Source organism: Cydia pomonella, chromosome 15, assembly GCF_033807575.1.
Source record: "Cydia pomonella isolate Wapato2018A chromosome 15, ilCydPomo1, whole genome shotgun sequence".
NCBI lineage: Eukaryota > Metazoa > Arthropoda > Insecta > Lepidoptera > Tortricidae > Cydia > Cydia pomonella.
The window spans coordinates 15,692,806-15,707,441 of NC_084717.1; the positions used below are offsets into that span (position 1 = coordinate 15,692,806).

Here is a 14,636-nt window from a genome sequence, read left to right on the forward strand (position 1 = left end):
TTTTAATGGAACGGGTATAACCCCGAGATGGTCCCGTTGGTACCAAGTCGGGGTCTGATGATGCCGATGATGGGATCTTGGAGAAATCGAGGCAACTCTCCAAATGTTATAGGTACATGTATGGCGCTTTTGGTAATATTAGAAGTCGGTTTTATTTTTTGTTAAAAAGTTTTATTTTCTCTGGATATTGACATTACTGTAAATATTTTGATACAATTTGTTGTATATCAACCACAGCTATGTCCCTACGTTTGTTTTTTTTTCGAATTTTTAATTATTGTAAGAGTTAGGAGCATTTAAAATTTTGTATCAAATCTGTCTTTCGCTCCTAATTTTTACAATAAAATAAAACGGAAAAAGTCAAACGTAGGGGTATAGCTATGGTTAATATACATCAAATTATGTACAAATATTTTCCATTATGTCAATATCTAGAGAGGAAAATGGGGACTACATTTGTATGGAGAAACGTCCTCTTTCCTCTTAATCGTGTCACATTGTGGGCGATATTATAACTATTATACTATAAGCAAAAAGTATTAGGTCACCAAAAACCACCCAACCGCGTCGTGTCACATTGGCATAGAGATTCTGCGGTTTCCCTTGGTACCTAATGTTTCTTTGGGCATAGTTGAACAATGTGCTGGGTAGTTTGGTAAGGCCGTAGTCACACAACGGACTCTCGTTCCATCCCTAAATAATGTTAAGTTTAGGGAATGTCAACAAACCCACTAACTTTGCTTTGTCTAGCTGAAATATCTCATGAATACTCATTTATCTAGCAAACACCTGCTTTTATGAATTATGTATTTAATGTATCTTAAGATAATATTTCATCTATACATTACGTTACGTACCATGGAATGAATTTAACTGATGAAGTAACACCCATGTATATTAAATATGGTGCCCTTGTCTTTTTCATTTTAGTCCCATCGAGATGTTGCAAACATTCCATAGGTACAATAATATTCGGATTATTGTAGCTTTAAAACGACCAATTCCAAATAAACGTATTAATACTGAAAGTGGTAATTACACAAATATACAATGAGTCTCTCGCTTGTACGTACAGTTGTACACTTGCACTTTTTGGCGTATTTGTTTATAAACACGGACCAGGATCGTATTCTGTACAATCAGTATTCTAAGTGAATCATATACGACGTCTCGCGTTCGTTCGTTGAACTCTCTCATTGTGCTCGCCTACGATTTATATCTTCTGCTTGACAATGCTACTCGTGTTTTCGTCTTTTGTGAATAAATCCTTTGTAAGGGCTAATTAGTCTAATTACTTACCAAAGTGAAAAAAGGGTTATGATACTTATGATTTTTATCCTACTACGGCAAAGCTAAAAGTAAGACATGATTTTTAGCCTATCTACTTCTGCTTCCTAACGTTGTCCCGGCTTGAATCATAACATAACTAGTATTACGTTATTTTTATAAAGTTGTGATTGATGCCAATAAAATATCAATAACGACTATTGTAGAGTTTCGGAATCGTGCTCGGATAAATATTAGCAAATGCACGAATCATCTCATTTATTTTGATATAGGATGAAACTTGATAATATCCTGTTTACAATTTTTCACGCGAGAATTTGATTGCATCATGCACAAAATTCAATATTCTTCGGTTATCATGATGAATGTAAATACAGTTATCTAATCGTTCGTAAACCTTATTGTATATACAATAAAGTCCAACAAATGTCAGTTAATTTGTTGCTGTTTGAACATTGTAAGCCAGACACAACAGGATATATTACAAATTGTGCTGTTGAAGGCTCTTTGCCGCCAGCTGTGCTTCGCAGAAACAATTGGTTTATTATTGGTTTTCCTGGTTGAACAATGCTCTTTTATTTTCTAATAAATGTATATTTTCCATCGCATAAGTTTATAACGGGTCAAAGATATGTTTTGTAGTTTTTACACCGTCGTGGTGGTACTTAAAATCTTTATTTGTATAAAGTAGCGTGCGATACATTACTGATGTGCGGATAGAACGTTCTTAAATGTACCAAAGTTTTTACATAATAAAATTCTAGGGAGAAATTACCAAAATGGAAAGTGTATTCATTTTCTTTCCAGTTAAATAGTCCAGAAGTTAGTAAAGTGCTTTAAAAAACATTCTAAAACTATACATCTGTGATGGTAAGAGGACACCGTTGTCCAGTCTGCCAGTTACTCTGTAGACATCCTTACATATGTACAGTCAGCTGCAGAGAGAGGTGACCCCTCCTGCATATAATCAGTAATCACTCTATGCAGTGGAGGTCACCTCTCTCTGCATCTGACTGTACATACAAGTACATGTGCGTTGTCATCCCATACAAATCCGAATCCTGTGTTAGGGCTCACTGTATTGATACCTTATAATACAGGGTACAACGGTACAACGTTTACTATGAGACCAACCGCGAATCTGCGAAAAATTGGCTTTTTCATACATTTTAGCTGAGCAGCCCGCGTAGCCAACATGCCAATCTACGCTCCGCGTAGCGTCGTCAACTCCTATCACTCTTACCCATTAGTGCGACAATGACAGTTGCATTTCGATCGCTACGGATCGTAATCGATTTGCACATTGGCTATGCGGCGTGATCAAATGTTTTTTTGCGATTTCGGGGTTGGTCCCATAGTAAAAGGTGATTAGAATGACCTAAATATTAACCTTGCCAAATTTTGATGAAGGTTAAAAAAAAATACTTATTTAGGTATGTGTGCTTCATTTATTAATGGATATTCTAGCGCATCAGTAATGTACATTATATATATATGAAATAACACAAAAATCTTATTTGTAATCAATAGCAAATGACTAGGTATTGTTTATATATATTGCAGCCCTCCAAGGAATGTACGCAACAATCTAAGGTAAATTAGTGAGGTGTAATCAAACAAGAGTGTTTCCCCAAGTTGGCAAATTTAATGAAACAGCTAGTTAATAATATACTTATTTCGAAATCATTGACAGTTAAAGTGACAAAAATCGTGATATCAGTACCCCTAGTGTAAATAAATTCGATTTTGAAACGTGACGTACGTTTGCGTTTAGTCTCATTTTGTATTGGATTTAGAAAGAGCGCGCCAAGCGGGACGTTTTGGAAACTCATAATCCTATACAAAATGAGACTTAACGCAAACGCGTTCGTCACGTTATGATGTCGATCAAAACTACACTAGGGGTACGGATCGCTTAAGCAAGTAATGCTTTGTTCATGCGAGACTCCATACTTGAAGTCGAAAGACAATGCAAAACGTTTAATAGCTTTAAAAAAATATGTGTCAGTCACGACCTAATAATTATGCCGCGGTCTTGTTTGTTCTAGTTGTAATTCGATAATTTATAATTTTAGCTGAAATAGGTACACTAATGTTTGTAGAGACCAGACTGACTGTACATACATCAAGTCAACATTTCAATACGAAAGTTCTCAATTGCTCCGGACATTGCCCGTAGACTGTTTCATTTAATTCGCTAACTGTTTTGTTATTGTGCTTAACAGGCTAAAAATCGTGTGTCTATGTTTTGCTGCGATTCATTTTTTTATTTAGTTACGTAGGTTCATACAAAAAACCTAGGATTTAATTTTTATCGTCTGTTTTTTTTTTCTCATCCTTATTTGCATAATAATTTCCTAGTATCGAGCATTATTGATTATTTATGCACGACATGGCATGGTTGCTGTGTAATAGCGTAATAACGGTAGTTTGTACAAAAACATTTATATATTATTATTTATTAGTGAAGTGTCATCATTATCCTATCAAATGCTAAGAAATATTGTAATCACTGCAACATGTGTCTGCTTACCATGCCTTATGTCTAATAGCGATAACGAATAAAAATGAGGTATATAAGACGTAGTATTGATATAAATGTGACTGAAATCAAAAATTATATTGAAGTGCCTAACTATTAGGTGTACTTACTATTTCGATAAGAACCTATTTTAAATTACTTATTTACATGTTGAACATATCAATGTTGTTATCGGAGACCGGCAACAAATTAACCAAATCTGTGTTTCGTAATGATATTAACCCATTACTTCTCAAAAAAATAAGCATGATGGGTTTTTTGTTTGTGATTGGTTTTAACTGCTTTTTATCACTTTGAATTCATTACGATAAACTGCCAGGACACTTATGATGGTCGGAGTTATATCCACGTGATAGCGTGATAATGTCACTGTATCTCCTTCAATCGCGCGGTGTACAAAAGTGTTGTTTGTTTTGTCACGTGGATAATTCCGTCCTTCATATGCTCAAAGGACGTTCAGTAGACATCCTAAAAAGTAATACTACTAACCCAACATTTGAAAACATGATGGTGATGGTTTTTTGCTAGTTTCAATCCTTTTAATAACTTAGAATGAACTGTAAATGAACCGTCGAGTGATTAATTACGAGTATATCGATTGTATATAATAATGCGTTGATAATTTGCCTTATAATAATGAATACAGTGTGAAATGGTGACGCATAGTAGGTTATTTGTTTTACCATGTAGTTCATGTTTCAATTAATAAAGGCTTCATTTGAATTGACATTATGACTCATGAGGTCAATGTTTATAGTCTCAGTATATTTTAATATTTTTATAAAAAGTATTACATTAACCACTACTAACTCTAGGGTCTCTTTTCATGGAAATTTGTAACATGTTCCAAGAGGAATTTCCGTTTAGTAACATTTCATTTATTTTCACCTTTTCCGGTGTCTACTCGTGTGACACATTTTCTGGTTTCCGGTTGAGTTGAAATTTATCACACCTGCTGCTAACTTCGGTGTTATGTACTCGTAATGTAAACTTAAGCTTCTGATGAAGACCAATCGCGGTCCTAGGAACTTTGTAATAAATCAAAGCAAGCTCATTGAATTTGAGGTCGTTGTTATCGTATTGATAAAAGCTTGTACAACTAAAAGTAAAACGAATTAAAACTAATATCAAAAACTAAAAAATATGAGTTATACTTCTCACAAGTTTTTATAAAACGGCACTGGTTTTTGAGGCATCCTGTATTACGCAACTAAAGCATATTTTTAATGTAAATTTTATTCCACAGATCCGCAAGTATTATGAGTTCAAAATCAGCGCCAGGAATCATCATGGCCACCGGTGTGATGGGCAAGTCCCTCAAAGGCATCCCCGGCGTCTACCTCAGTCGCGACGCTGGTCTGACTTGGAAGAGAATCCTAAAGGACTACTACTTCTTTAACTATGGCGATCATGGTGGAGTTTTGGTGGCTGTTAAATACTTTAAACTTCGCGGGGAAACTAGGAAGATTTTGTATTCGACAAATGAGGGGATTGAATGGAATTCTTATCAGTAAGTTTTGTTTAGTTGAATTACTTAAGTATCTCCACAACGACTAGGTGTCTGCCGCCATTCAATGCTTCCCTGCTATTATGATCGTCGGTCCATCTCGTTGAGGTAAATTCCATCCTGCATTGTTAATGCGTTTGAAAATTTTGAAACGACACTGCAATGATCCAGAAAGGGGTACATGATTTTGAGAGCAACGAAATTCGAAAAAAGGTTGTTTGTTTCCTTTTATTGCTAAGGGCGTCTGGTAGATGTCCATTGATGGAACTCAGTGGTAGGCCAGCAATGAGCACCAGGTTCTGCGATCTTGTTAACCCGTCTTCAGCAATATACCGACGTTATATGATTTTTTTACCGACGTGGACTATACACGGTGGCCATTTGGTTGCCACCAAATGTGTCAAATATAACGAAAAATTAGTAAAGTTTGTAGTGAAACTTGAAAGACGCCATATTTAACAAATTAGAAATGCAAGTGGAACTATCTTATCAGCTATAGCTTGTGTTGTGCAATTAGCACGTAGTAGGTATTGTATGTGCGTAATGTGTTACATTGTTGCAATTTGCTAAATTCTTTATTTAAAGTAAACATGCTAATACTGTATTTAAAAATGCATATCCCTTTATTTTCGCATATAAGTAAATTTCGAAACTTCAATAAACATTTAAATACTTGTACCAATCAAATGATTATATTGATTATGATTAGCCATGCCGATTTAAGGAAATATGAGGATATTCGTAGCAATTTTAAAATTGTGGACTTACCCACATAACAAACAAAGAAAAAATGTTAATGCGCTTTTTTGTTTGTTTACTCGAAACAAGATATAATAGTCACCTTATTTATTTGTGGTATCTCCAGATTAGATAAGGAAAAAAACATCAAAGTTTTTATTGCAATGAGATATTTATACTTCGAAATGTTTTTGCATATCACATGCTGCGCGGATTTGTTTTCCTTCTTTGGTGACGTCAAGTGTTTATGTTTATATTTGTGGGTTCTTATACTCAACTTTAAAGTAAGGTAAGGTCGGGTAAGACGATCATAGTTTATTTTGCTCGGGGCAAGACAAACAGTATGAGGATTCCATAGAAGTGTTTGTCTTGACCTGGTGATATTCTTACCCCACCTTACCTTATTCTTTTGTTTTGATGAGGCAAAACAGCTACTTATATCACCAATTAATTTTTCTCATCCAGAGTGTCCATCGGTGACAGAAGTAGCAATTTTGCCTCATTCATGCCAGTAATGCTTCACAATGTTTAATAACTTAGTAATGACACAGTTCTAACCGCACATTTTCCTTGTATGCGGTCAATATGCATTTGCAACAATAATTTACGAATAATTCAACATCTAATTCTTTGCAGGTTTAACGCAGACGACCTCCGCATATACGGTCTCATGACCGAACCGGGAGAAAACACAACTACCTTCACGATGTTCGGCTCGGCCAATGAGCAACATCAGTGGATCATAATCACTATAGATCTGAAAAACGCCTTCGCCAAAAATTGCACCCCGGACGACTACAAATTCTGGTCACCATCTCCCCCTAACTCCTCAGTATCCTGCGTATTAGGAACTAGAGACACCTTCCAAAGAAGACTCGCACACACAAATTGCTACAACGGCATTAATTACGATAGACCCGTTAAAAAAGAACTGTGCGAATGCAGCAGACGAGATTTCGAATGTGATGTTGGCTTCCAGTTAAGTAATAACGCGTGCGTTCGCAATAAATCTGCCAAACACGACCCCTACGCTACCCCGTACCCGTGCCGACCTGGCACTCTTTACCAAAGAACTAAAGGATACAGAAAAATCGATGGCGATGTTTGTAAATCCTCAACCTACATACCTTATGCGCCTGACATGGTTCCTTGCCCATTAGACGAACCAACGGAGTTCATCCTAGTTGCTTTAAGAGATAAAATCGCAAGGATAGATTTATCTGACAATTCTACGCTATTCCCCGTCAAAGGACAGAGCAATATAGTCGCTATAGAGTTTGACTTAAAGAACAACTGCATCTACTGGGCTGATATTGAAACTGATAAAATTAATCGACAATGCTTTAACAACGGAACAGTACAAGAAGTTATCGTTGATACCGACTTAGCCAGCATCGAAGGAATGGCTTTAGATTGGATTTCAAATGTTTTATTCTTCGTCGATGGAATGCGAAAGAAAATCGAGGCAGTCAGAACTGACTTAACGATCGCAGGCCGAATGAGGGTTACTATCCTCGATAATAAAGTTTTATCCAAACCTAGAGGAATCGCTGTTCATCCTAAAGCAGGCTACCTATTTTGGACTGACTGGGATAGAAGCAATCCTACCGTATCCAGGTCTAACCTTGATGGTAAAAACGTTAAGAAGTTATTCGGAAAACCAATAGTCCAATGGCCGAATGGAATAACTATAGATCAGATGGCTGAGAGAATATATTGGGTAGACGCTATGGAAGACTATATAGCCAGCGCCGATTTGGACGGCAGATATTTCAAGCGCATTCTTTGGAGAGACGAGAAAGTATCTCATCCGTTTGCAGTGGCAGTTCTAAAAGGAAAGATGTATTGGGACGATTGGAAAGCGAAGTCCATCTTCATTGCTGATAAAGATTCCGGTGACAATGTTATAACGATAAACAATTCTTTCTCTGGTTTGATGGACTTGAAAGTGTTCGCGCATTTCGTTCAGCACGGTAGCAATGCGTGTTCGTACAAGAATACCAGTTGTGATACTATGTGTCTGGGCGGGCCAGGGAAAGGGTTTAGCTGTTTATGCCCGAACGGGTTTACTATGACGAATGGGAAGTGCATGTGCTCTAACGGGTTAGAGCCGTCAGCTAATATGACTTGTAAGAAGAAGGAGGGCGCTTCTTGTGATGCTGTAAGTATTTGATTTCTATAGATAAGTTCAATTCTTCCACAGACGTCTTTAAATTTGAGTTACAAAAATATTCGACACGATTTTTTTTTGTGCATTCTACGATTTTATATCGCATGAAATGTAATTGACTCTTTAAAACGATTAGTGACATAAAATACTTTTAAAGACTGGCTTTGGTTAAAACTTAGGTGAACATCATTTCTTTGTAATTTACGTATGTCAGTTAGGGTTTCCGCATAAATAAGTGAATCATGACTACGGGTCCACAGTGTGAGGATTATTGAATAAATTATACATGAATCAGGTGCATTCGAACCGCCAAAAATCAGAGCCGTATTTCTTTTTTCTCGGTTCCATTTTGATAGTATAGTTCAAATGAGTTATATTAACCGCATTAATAGAAGAAAATATAAATGATTAATTAAACTAATAAAAGCTACATTTTTCCGTTCTTATAAAACCGCTATTACGATGAGCGCGATCGAAAGACGACGCGCGGTACACTAAAAGTAGCGGCTCATACTACGCCTCAAAAATATCTACCGATCACTAATAATTACTTAGGGCCTGTTTCACAATTTCCAAGTAAAATCCTGAATAAGCTACTTGCCACTTATCTGACGAATAAAGTCATTGTTGGCGTTTCGCAATCTTCAAATAAGCTTAACTGGTAGACAAAATAGAGATAGAGGGAAAAATCGAAGGGAAAAGAGGCAGAGGGAAAAGAAAAACTACATGGATGGATAACCTTAGGAGTTGGACGGGAATGGACGCTGCCACGCTGGGTAGAAATACTGCAAATAGAGAAGATTTCCGGACTGTGGCAGCCGACATCCGTAGAGGATATGGTACTTGAAGAAGAAGAAGGTAGATAATTGCAAAATTTTGTAGGAAATTTTATCTGGCAGTAAATTTATTTGTCAATTAGCAATCCAATACTTGGACATTGTGAAACAGGCCCTTAATAAAACGGTCTATATATGTCTCTGTATGTAGAACAGTCAAACTGTTACATATACTTTTTATAATCTGTAAAATACTATTTGGAAAGGTATTCCAGGATATTCTATTCTATACTTTTGGCGCGTTGTTTCATCCGCTACTATTGATGATGATACGACCGTGACAATTTGGACCAAACTAGTGAGATGGTGCCTATAGGGTGATCTAACGCTCTAATATTCTCTCTTAGGACCAATTCACCTGCGCAAACGGCATGTGCATCACAGCATCCTGGCAATGCAACGGCAACAACGACTGCGGGGACTTGTCCGACGAGATAGGGTGTCCGCTCTGCGCCGCGCCCATGCTGTCCTGCGATGATGCGTCGCGATGTTACCTCCCGCAGTGGAAATGCGATGGCGAAGCGGACTGTCCCGATTTTAGTGACGAAAAGAGTGAGTACCTTCCGGGCTTGAAATTACCAAGGAATCCTTAAATTAACAATGCTTACTTACTATACTTATTTCAACTATAAGTTCTTGCGACACTCAAACACATTAAAATATTTAGATAAACGTAATTTTGGTCGATTTTTTTTGCTTCGTCAAATTCGACTGTCAATTTCATTATCTACTTTTAACAAATTCCAGAAGTAGAGGTATTTTGTATATTGTTGTTCGCTTAATCGGGCTTAATTAACCAACTAAGTCCCGAAGTCCTCTTAAAAGGACAATTTCAAATCGAATTTTTACACTATAATTTAATAATAGGGGCTTAAGAGGTTAAGTTAAAGCCAAGGCTCTGACGCTCAACAATATAACGATGCAAAAAATAATCAAAGAGTTCAGTATTTTCCTCTTTGCTAGATTAGAGCTAAATCGCAACATTTGTCATGAAATATATCAAGAACTAATATCTCTGTCTTATCAGACTGCACGAGACCGAACTGCACCGAAAACCAGTTCCAATGCGCCACGGGTATGTGCATCTACAAGAAGTGGGTGTGCGACGGAGACAACGATTGTCACGACGGCTCGGATGAACGCAACTGTAATGTGAGTTTCGTGTGTCTATCAGTTTCTGCTTCGTAGAAAATACAATTATAAAAGGAAATTACGTTTTCATATGTCATGTAAATTAGCGATAATTGAAAAGATGTTTTCTAAATATACTTTGCCTTAAAGCAAATGATAATGCTCGGCAGGGTCGCCATGTGATGTAAAACGTCAATAATACAACGTTTTGATTGGTAGGGCATCTGACTTTTATTTTTATTTCTGGCCTTTGTATTGCTATTCTCATTTAGATATGTGATCTTCATAAAAACAAAATTAATTGGAACAATAAATAAATATAACCAAATCATTAAGGCTACGTGCAGTACAACTAGTACAAGTCGCTTCAGAACCGCGTCGTAGTGACAAGAAAGCGTTGGTCTCTCTCCGACGAGCGTTGACAATAAACCGCGGTTTTTCCGGTCCGATACGACCTTCAAACCTTCAAGAAAAGAGCGTACTCCCATCTTAAATGCCGGCAACGCACTTACAATCCCTCTGGTGTTGCAGGTGTCCATGGGCGGCGGTCATCGCTTACCATCAGGCGATCCGTGTGCTCGTTTGCCTCCTATATAATAAAAAATAAGCGAAATCTGCCTTACTTCAATAACCACGTCGATTGTTTTCCACGATCAACTTTATTCGAATAAATTTAAACCCCATCATATCATCGGCGCCTTGAAAATTCTGACAAAGAAAATTAAACTATTTATAAACGGTTTTTTATTCAAATTTCATTGATTTTTTACTTACCTACATGTCCCGCAGTCGACATCAAAAAGGCCCACCATCAGCACTTGCAACGAAAACGGTTTCCCCTGCAGCAAGGACGCTAATCCCATCTGCATTCCCAACTCGTGGGTGTGCGACGGAGAACGAGACTGCCCCAGCGGTGAGGATGAAAAGGACGACAAATGCAGGAACTCGACATGTGCGCCGTCTATGTTCAGATGTCCGAGCGGAAAGTGCATATTTAAATCTTGGGTGAGTTGAATTAAAAAATTTCAAGACCGATATTTGTTTATATGATGTATGTACAGTAGAATCCGTTTATTATGACATCGAAAGGAATTGACAAACACGTCATAATAAGCGGACGTCATACAAAACGTTTTGTGAAATGAAAAACGTTTTTTATGTAAATATGTATGTACTTAAGTATTTTAATACAGAAACATAGTAAATACATATGTCTACATACATATTAAATCAAAATCAAAATTGTACATAATCAGCACATTATAACACATACAAGTGTATTTTTTACTGTAAGAAATCTGTAATTTTTGACTGCTTTTGTTTTTTCATTTTATTGTAAAAACAGTCTCTAATACTATTGTCATTATAACCGGACATAATTTATTGAAAATGGGTCATAATAAGCGACATGTCACTGTAAAGGAAGTCATTATATCCGACTTTTTTATAAAGAATTTTATATGAAAACCAAACTTCGTGGTGTAATTACGTCATAATAACCGGTTGGTCAATATAGGCGGAGTCATAATAAACGGATTCTACTGTATTTTTAACGTGATGTCAGAGTTATACTTGGAAAACCGGTCAAGTGCGAGTCGGACTCGGGTTCCGTACCATTATGCAAAAAAATGGCAAAAATCACGTTTGTTGTATGGGAGCCATTCTTAAATATTTATTTTATTCTGTTTTTAGTATTTGTTTTTATAGCAGCAACAGAAATACATCATTTGTGAAAATATCAACTGTATAGCTATCACGGTCCATGAGATACAGCCTGGTGACAGATGGACAGACAGAGTAATAGGGTCCCGTTTTTACCCTTTGGGTACGAAACTCTAAAAATGACCCTTTTGTTTTGACCAGAACAGAAGAAAGAGATGAGGCAACCACAAAGTGAATTACCTCTAAAAACACAACAGACCTTTGAAAAAATAAGAAAGCAAAATGTTTTAAATATTTTTTATTTATTTTTGCTGCGTGTATTAATTGTTGCGAAAAAAAAACTAACCTACCTATACAATTTTTAAAATTAGCACATCTCGTCGTCCTTTACTCCTGCTCAAATTTTGATTGCATCAGATTTCCCTAGAGTTTCGAGCATCTATAGGCTGCAGGGTGTAGCGATCTTATCATCAGGCAGTACGCTTCTTTATCATCGTATCATCCCACGTACTACAACAAAGGTTTCAAACAGGTATGCGACGGTGAGAACGATTGTTCCGACACGGACTCCTCAGACGAACAAAACTGCACGTACCCAGGGACCAGTGGGCACTCGAAACTGATCCCCCGGCCGCCGGAGAAGGCAGACTTCCCGTCAAATGGGACCTGCTTGGACTGGATGTTTAAATGCGAGAACAACAACTGCCTGCCTTACTGGTAAGTCTGAATGGTGTAGTCTGCTGTCTTGTCACAGACAAAATAATTAAAGAAGACATGTAGAATTATAGCAAGTAGTTGGAATTTCCAACAAAAAAAGCGACGGGTTTTCATATAAAAAAAAAACCTAAATGTATATATCTCCGGATGATGCACTTTATTAGTCAATACAGTTAATTATTGTATTTACATATCGTATTTGTATGTCAATTTGCCGGCACAAAAACGATCTTGTCTAAGTTTAGAATTGAATTTTGATTCTCTTAGAGTCGGTGGAAATCTGGGTAGGTGTCAAAAAATTTTGGACCCGGGTACGTCCTTAAACTACGTCCAAAAGGGAGGTATGGGCAATGTGAATTTCATCTCGCTTTGTGTGGTAGGGCACAGCCAGTGGATGTCATTCCAGATCTAGAGAAGAGCCCAACTGGGGAAGCACCTCCACCTTACAGAAAACCGCAGCCAAATAACACTAGACCCTACTCATAGTGTTGTGTTCCTGCCGGTGAGTAAGGTTGCCAGAGCTCAACGAGGGGGGGGGGGGGGGGGGGGGGGGTTAAGGGTTGGCAACGCGCATGTAACTCCTCTGGAGTTGCATGCGTACATAGGCTACGGAGACTGCTTACCATCAGGCGGGTCGTATGCTTGTTTGCCACCAACGTAGTATAAAAATAATAATAATAAAAAAAAGATACCTAAATGTATATCTCCCGATGATGCACTTTATTAGTCAATACAGTTAATTCTTGTATTTACATATCGTATTTGTATGTTAATTTGCCGGCACAAAAACGATCTTGTTTAAGTTTCGAATTGAATTTTGATTCTCTTAGAGACGGTGGACATCTGGGTAGGTGTCAAAATAATATAAAAATGTACTTTTTAATTGACCAGGTGGCGATGCGACGGTATTAACGACTGTGGAGACAACTCCGACGAATTAGGCTGTGGTTCCTTAATCATCGACACAAGCACGCCAGCGTCTGAGCCCGAATTTAAGGACAGGAGGTGTTCTAAGACTCAGTTCACTTGTTCGACTGGTAAGTTTTTTATTTTTATTTTATATTGTCACTATACCTACCAGTGGCGGTGCGTCACAAATATTCGTAGGGAACCCGGAGCTAATTTTGCTTTCCTTTTTTCCATGAATCGATCGTGAAAGTACTCAACGGGCTGAAATTAGACAAGCCGATGGGAATCGAGTTCTTTGAACGATTCGCCACTGATACCTACTGTCGTTGTCTTAATACAAGTACGAAGGACTACCTACAATATAACTCTGATGAACTAGGCGGTGGTTCCCTGATTAATGACGCGGTTGATGTCCGTTTGAAGTAATGCGCGGTTGAAGTAATGTTTTAAGAAAAATATATCATGACCTCATTACTATCTCAACATTTTTTTGGTGAATAAATCAACTTTAAGATAAACTGCCGGGCTATAGTTTTTAAACTTTCTTAATACCTATCCAGTTTTATTGGGATCATAAAATGCTGTCGCCGTTCAATAGCGATAAAAAAAATATATCGCCCTGTATATTATGACGCATTCTGTTAACCGAGATATCCTCTTGACTCAGGCACATGCATCCCCCTATCGTGGGTGTGCGACACCGCCGAAGACTGCCCCAACGGGGAGGACGAGCGCAACTGCCAGCGCCGCGGGCCCGGCGCCCGGCGCCGCTGCGGGCCCGACGAGACGCCCTGCGACGACAACCGCGGCTGCGTGCGCTCCGACCGCATCTGCGACCGCCGGCAGGACTGCGCCGACGGCAGCGACGAGATGCACTGCGAGGTGTGTACCCACGTGTATAGCCGACGAGACGCCCTGCGACGACAACCGCGGCTGCGTGCGCTCCGACCGCATCTGCGACCGCCGGCAGGACTGCGCCGACGGCAGCGACGAGATGCACTGCGAGGTGTGTACCCACGTGTATAGCCGACGAGACGCCCTGCGACGACAACCGCGGCTGCGTGCGCTCCGACCGCATCTGCGACCGCCGGCAGGACTGCGCCGACGGCAGCGACGAGATGCACTGCGAGGTGTGTA

At 38.4% G+C, this 14,636-nt stretch overlaps 1 protein-coding gene across 1 annotated transcript in view; it reads left to right on the forward strand.

Moving 5' to 3' along the window:
- LOC133525989 (sortilin-related receptor-like) overlaps window positions 1–14,540 on the forward strand; it is a 58,730-nt gene extending 44,190 nt beyond the window's left edge. The window contains 9 exon segments of the mRNA XM_061862444.1: window positions 2,851–2,880; window positions 5,076–5,339; window positions 6,711–8,235; window positions 9,428–9,632; window positions 10,108–10,232; window positions 11,001–11,216; window positions 12,406–12,590; window positions 13,482–13,627; window positions 14,167–14,540. Coding sequence (XP_061718428.1) covers window positions 2,851–2,880; window positions 5,076–5,339; window positions 6,711–8,235; window positions 9,428–9,632; window positions 10,108–10,232; window positions 11,001–11,216; window positions 12,406–12,590; window positions 13,482–13,627; window positions 14,167–14,525 — 3,055 coding nt within the window. The 3' untranslated portion in view covers window positions 14,526–14,540.
- Window positions 14,541–14,636: the final 96 nt, after the last annotated feature.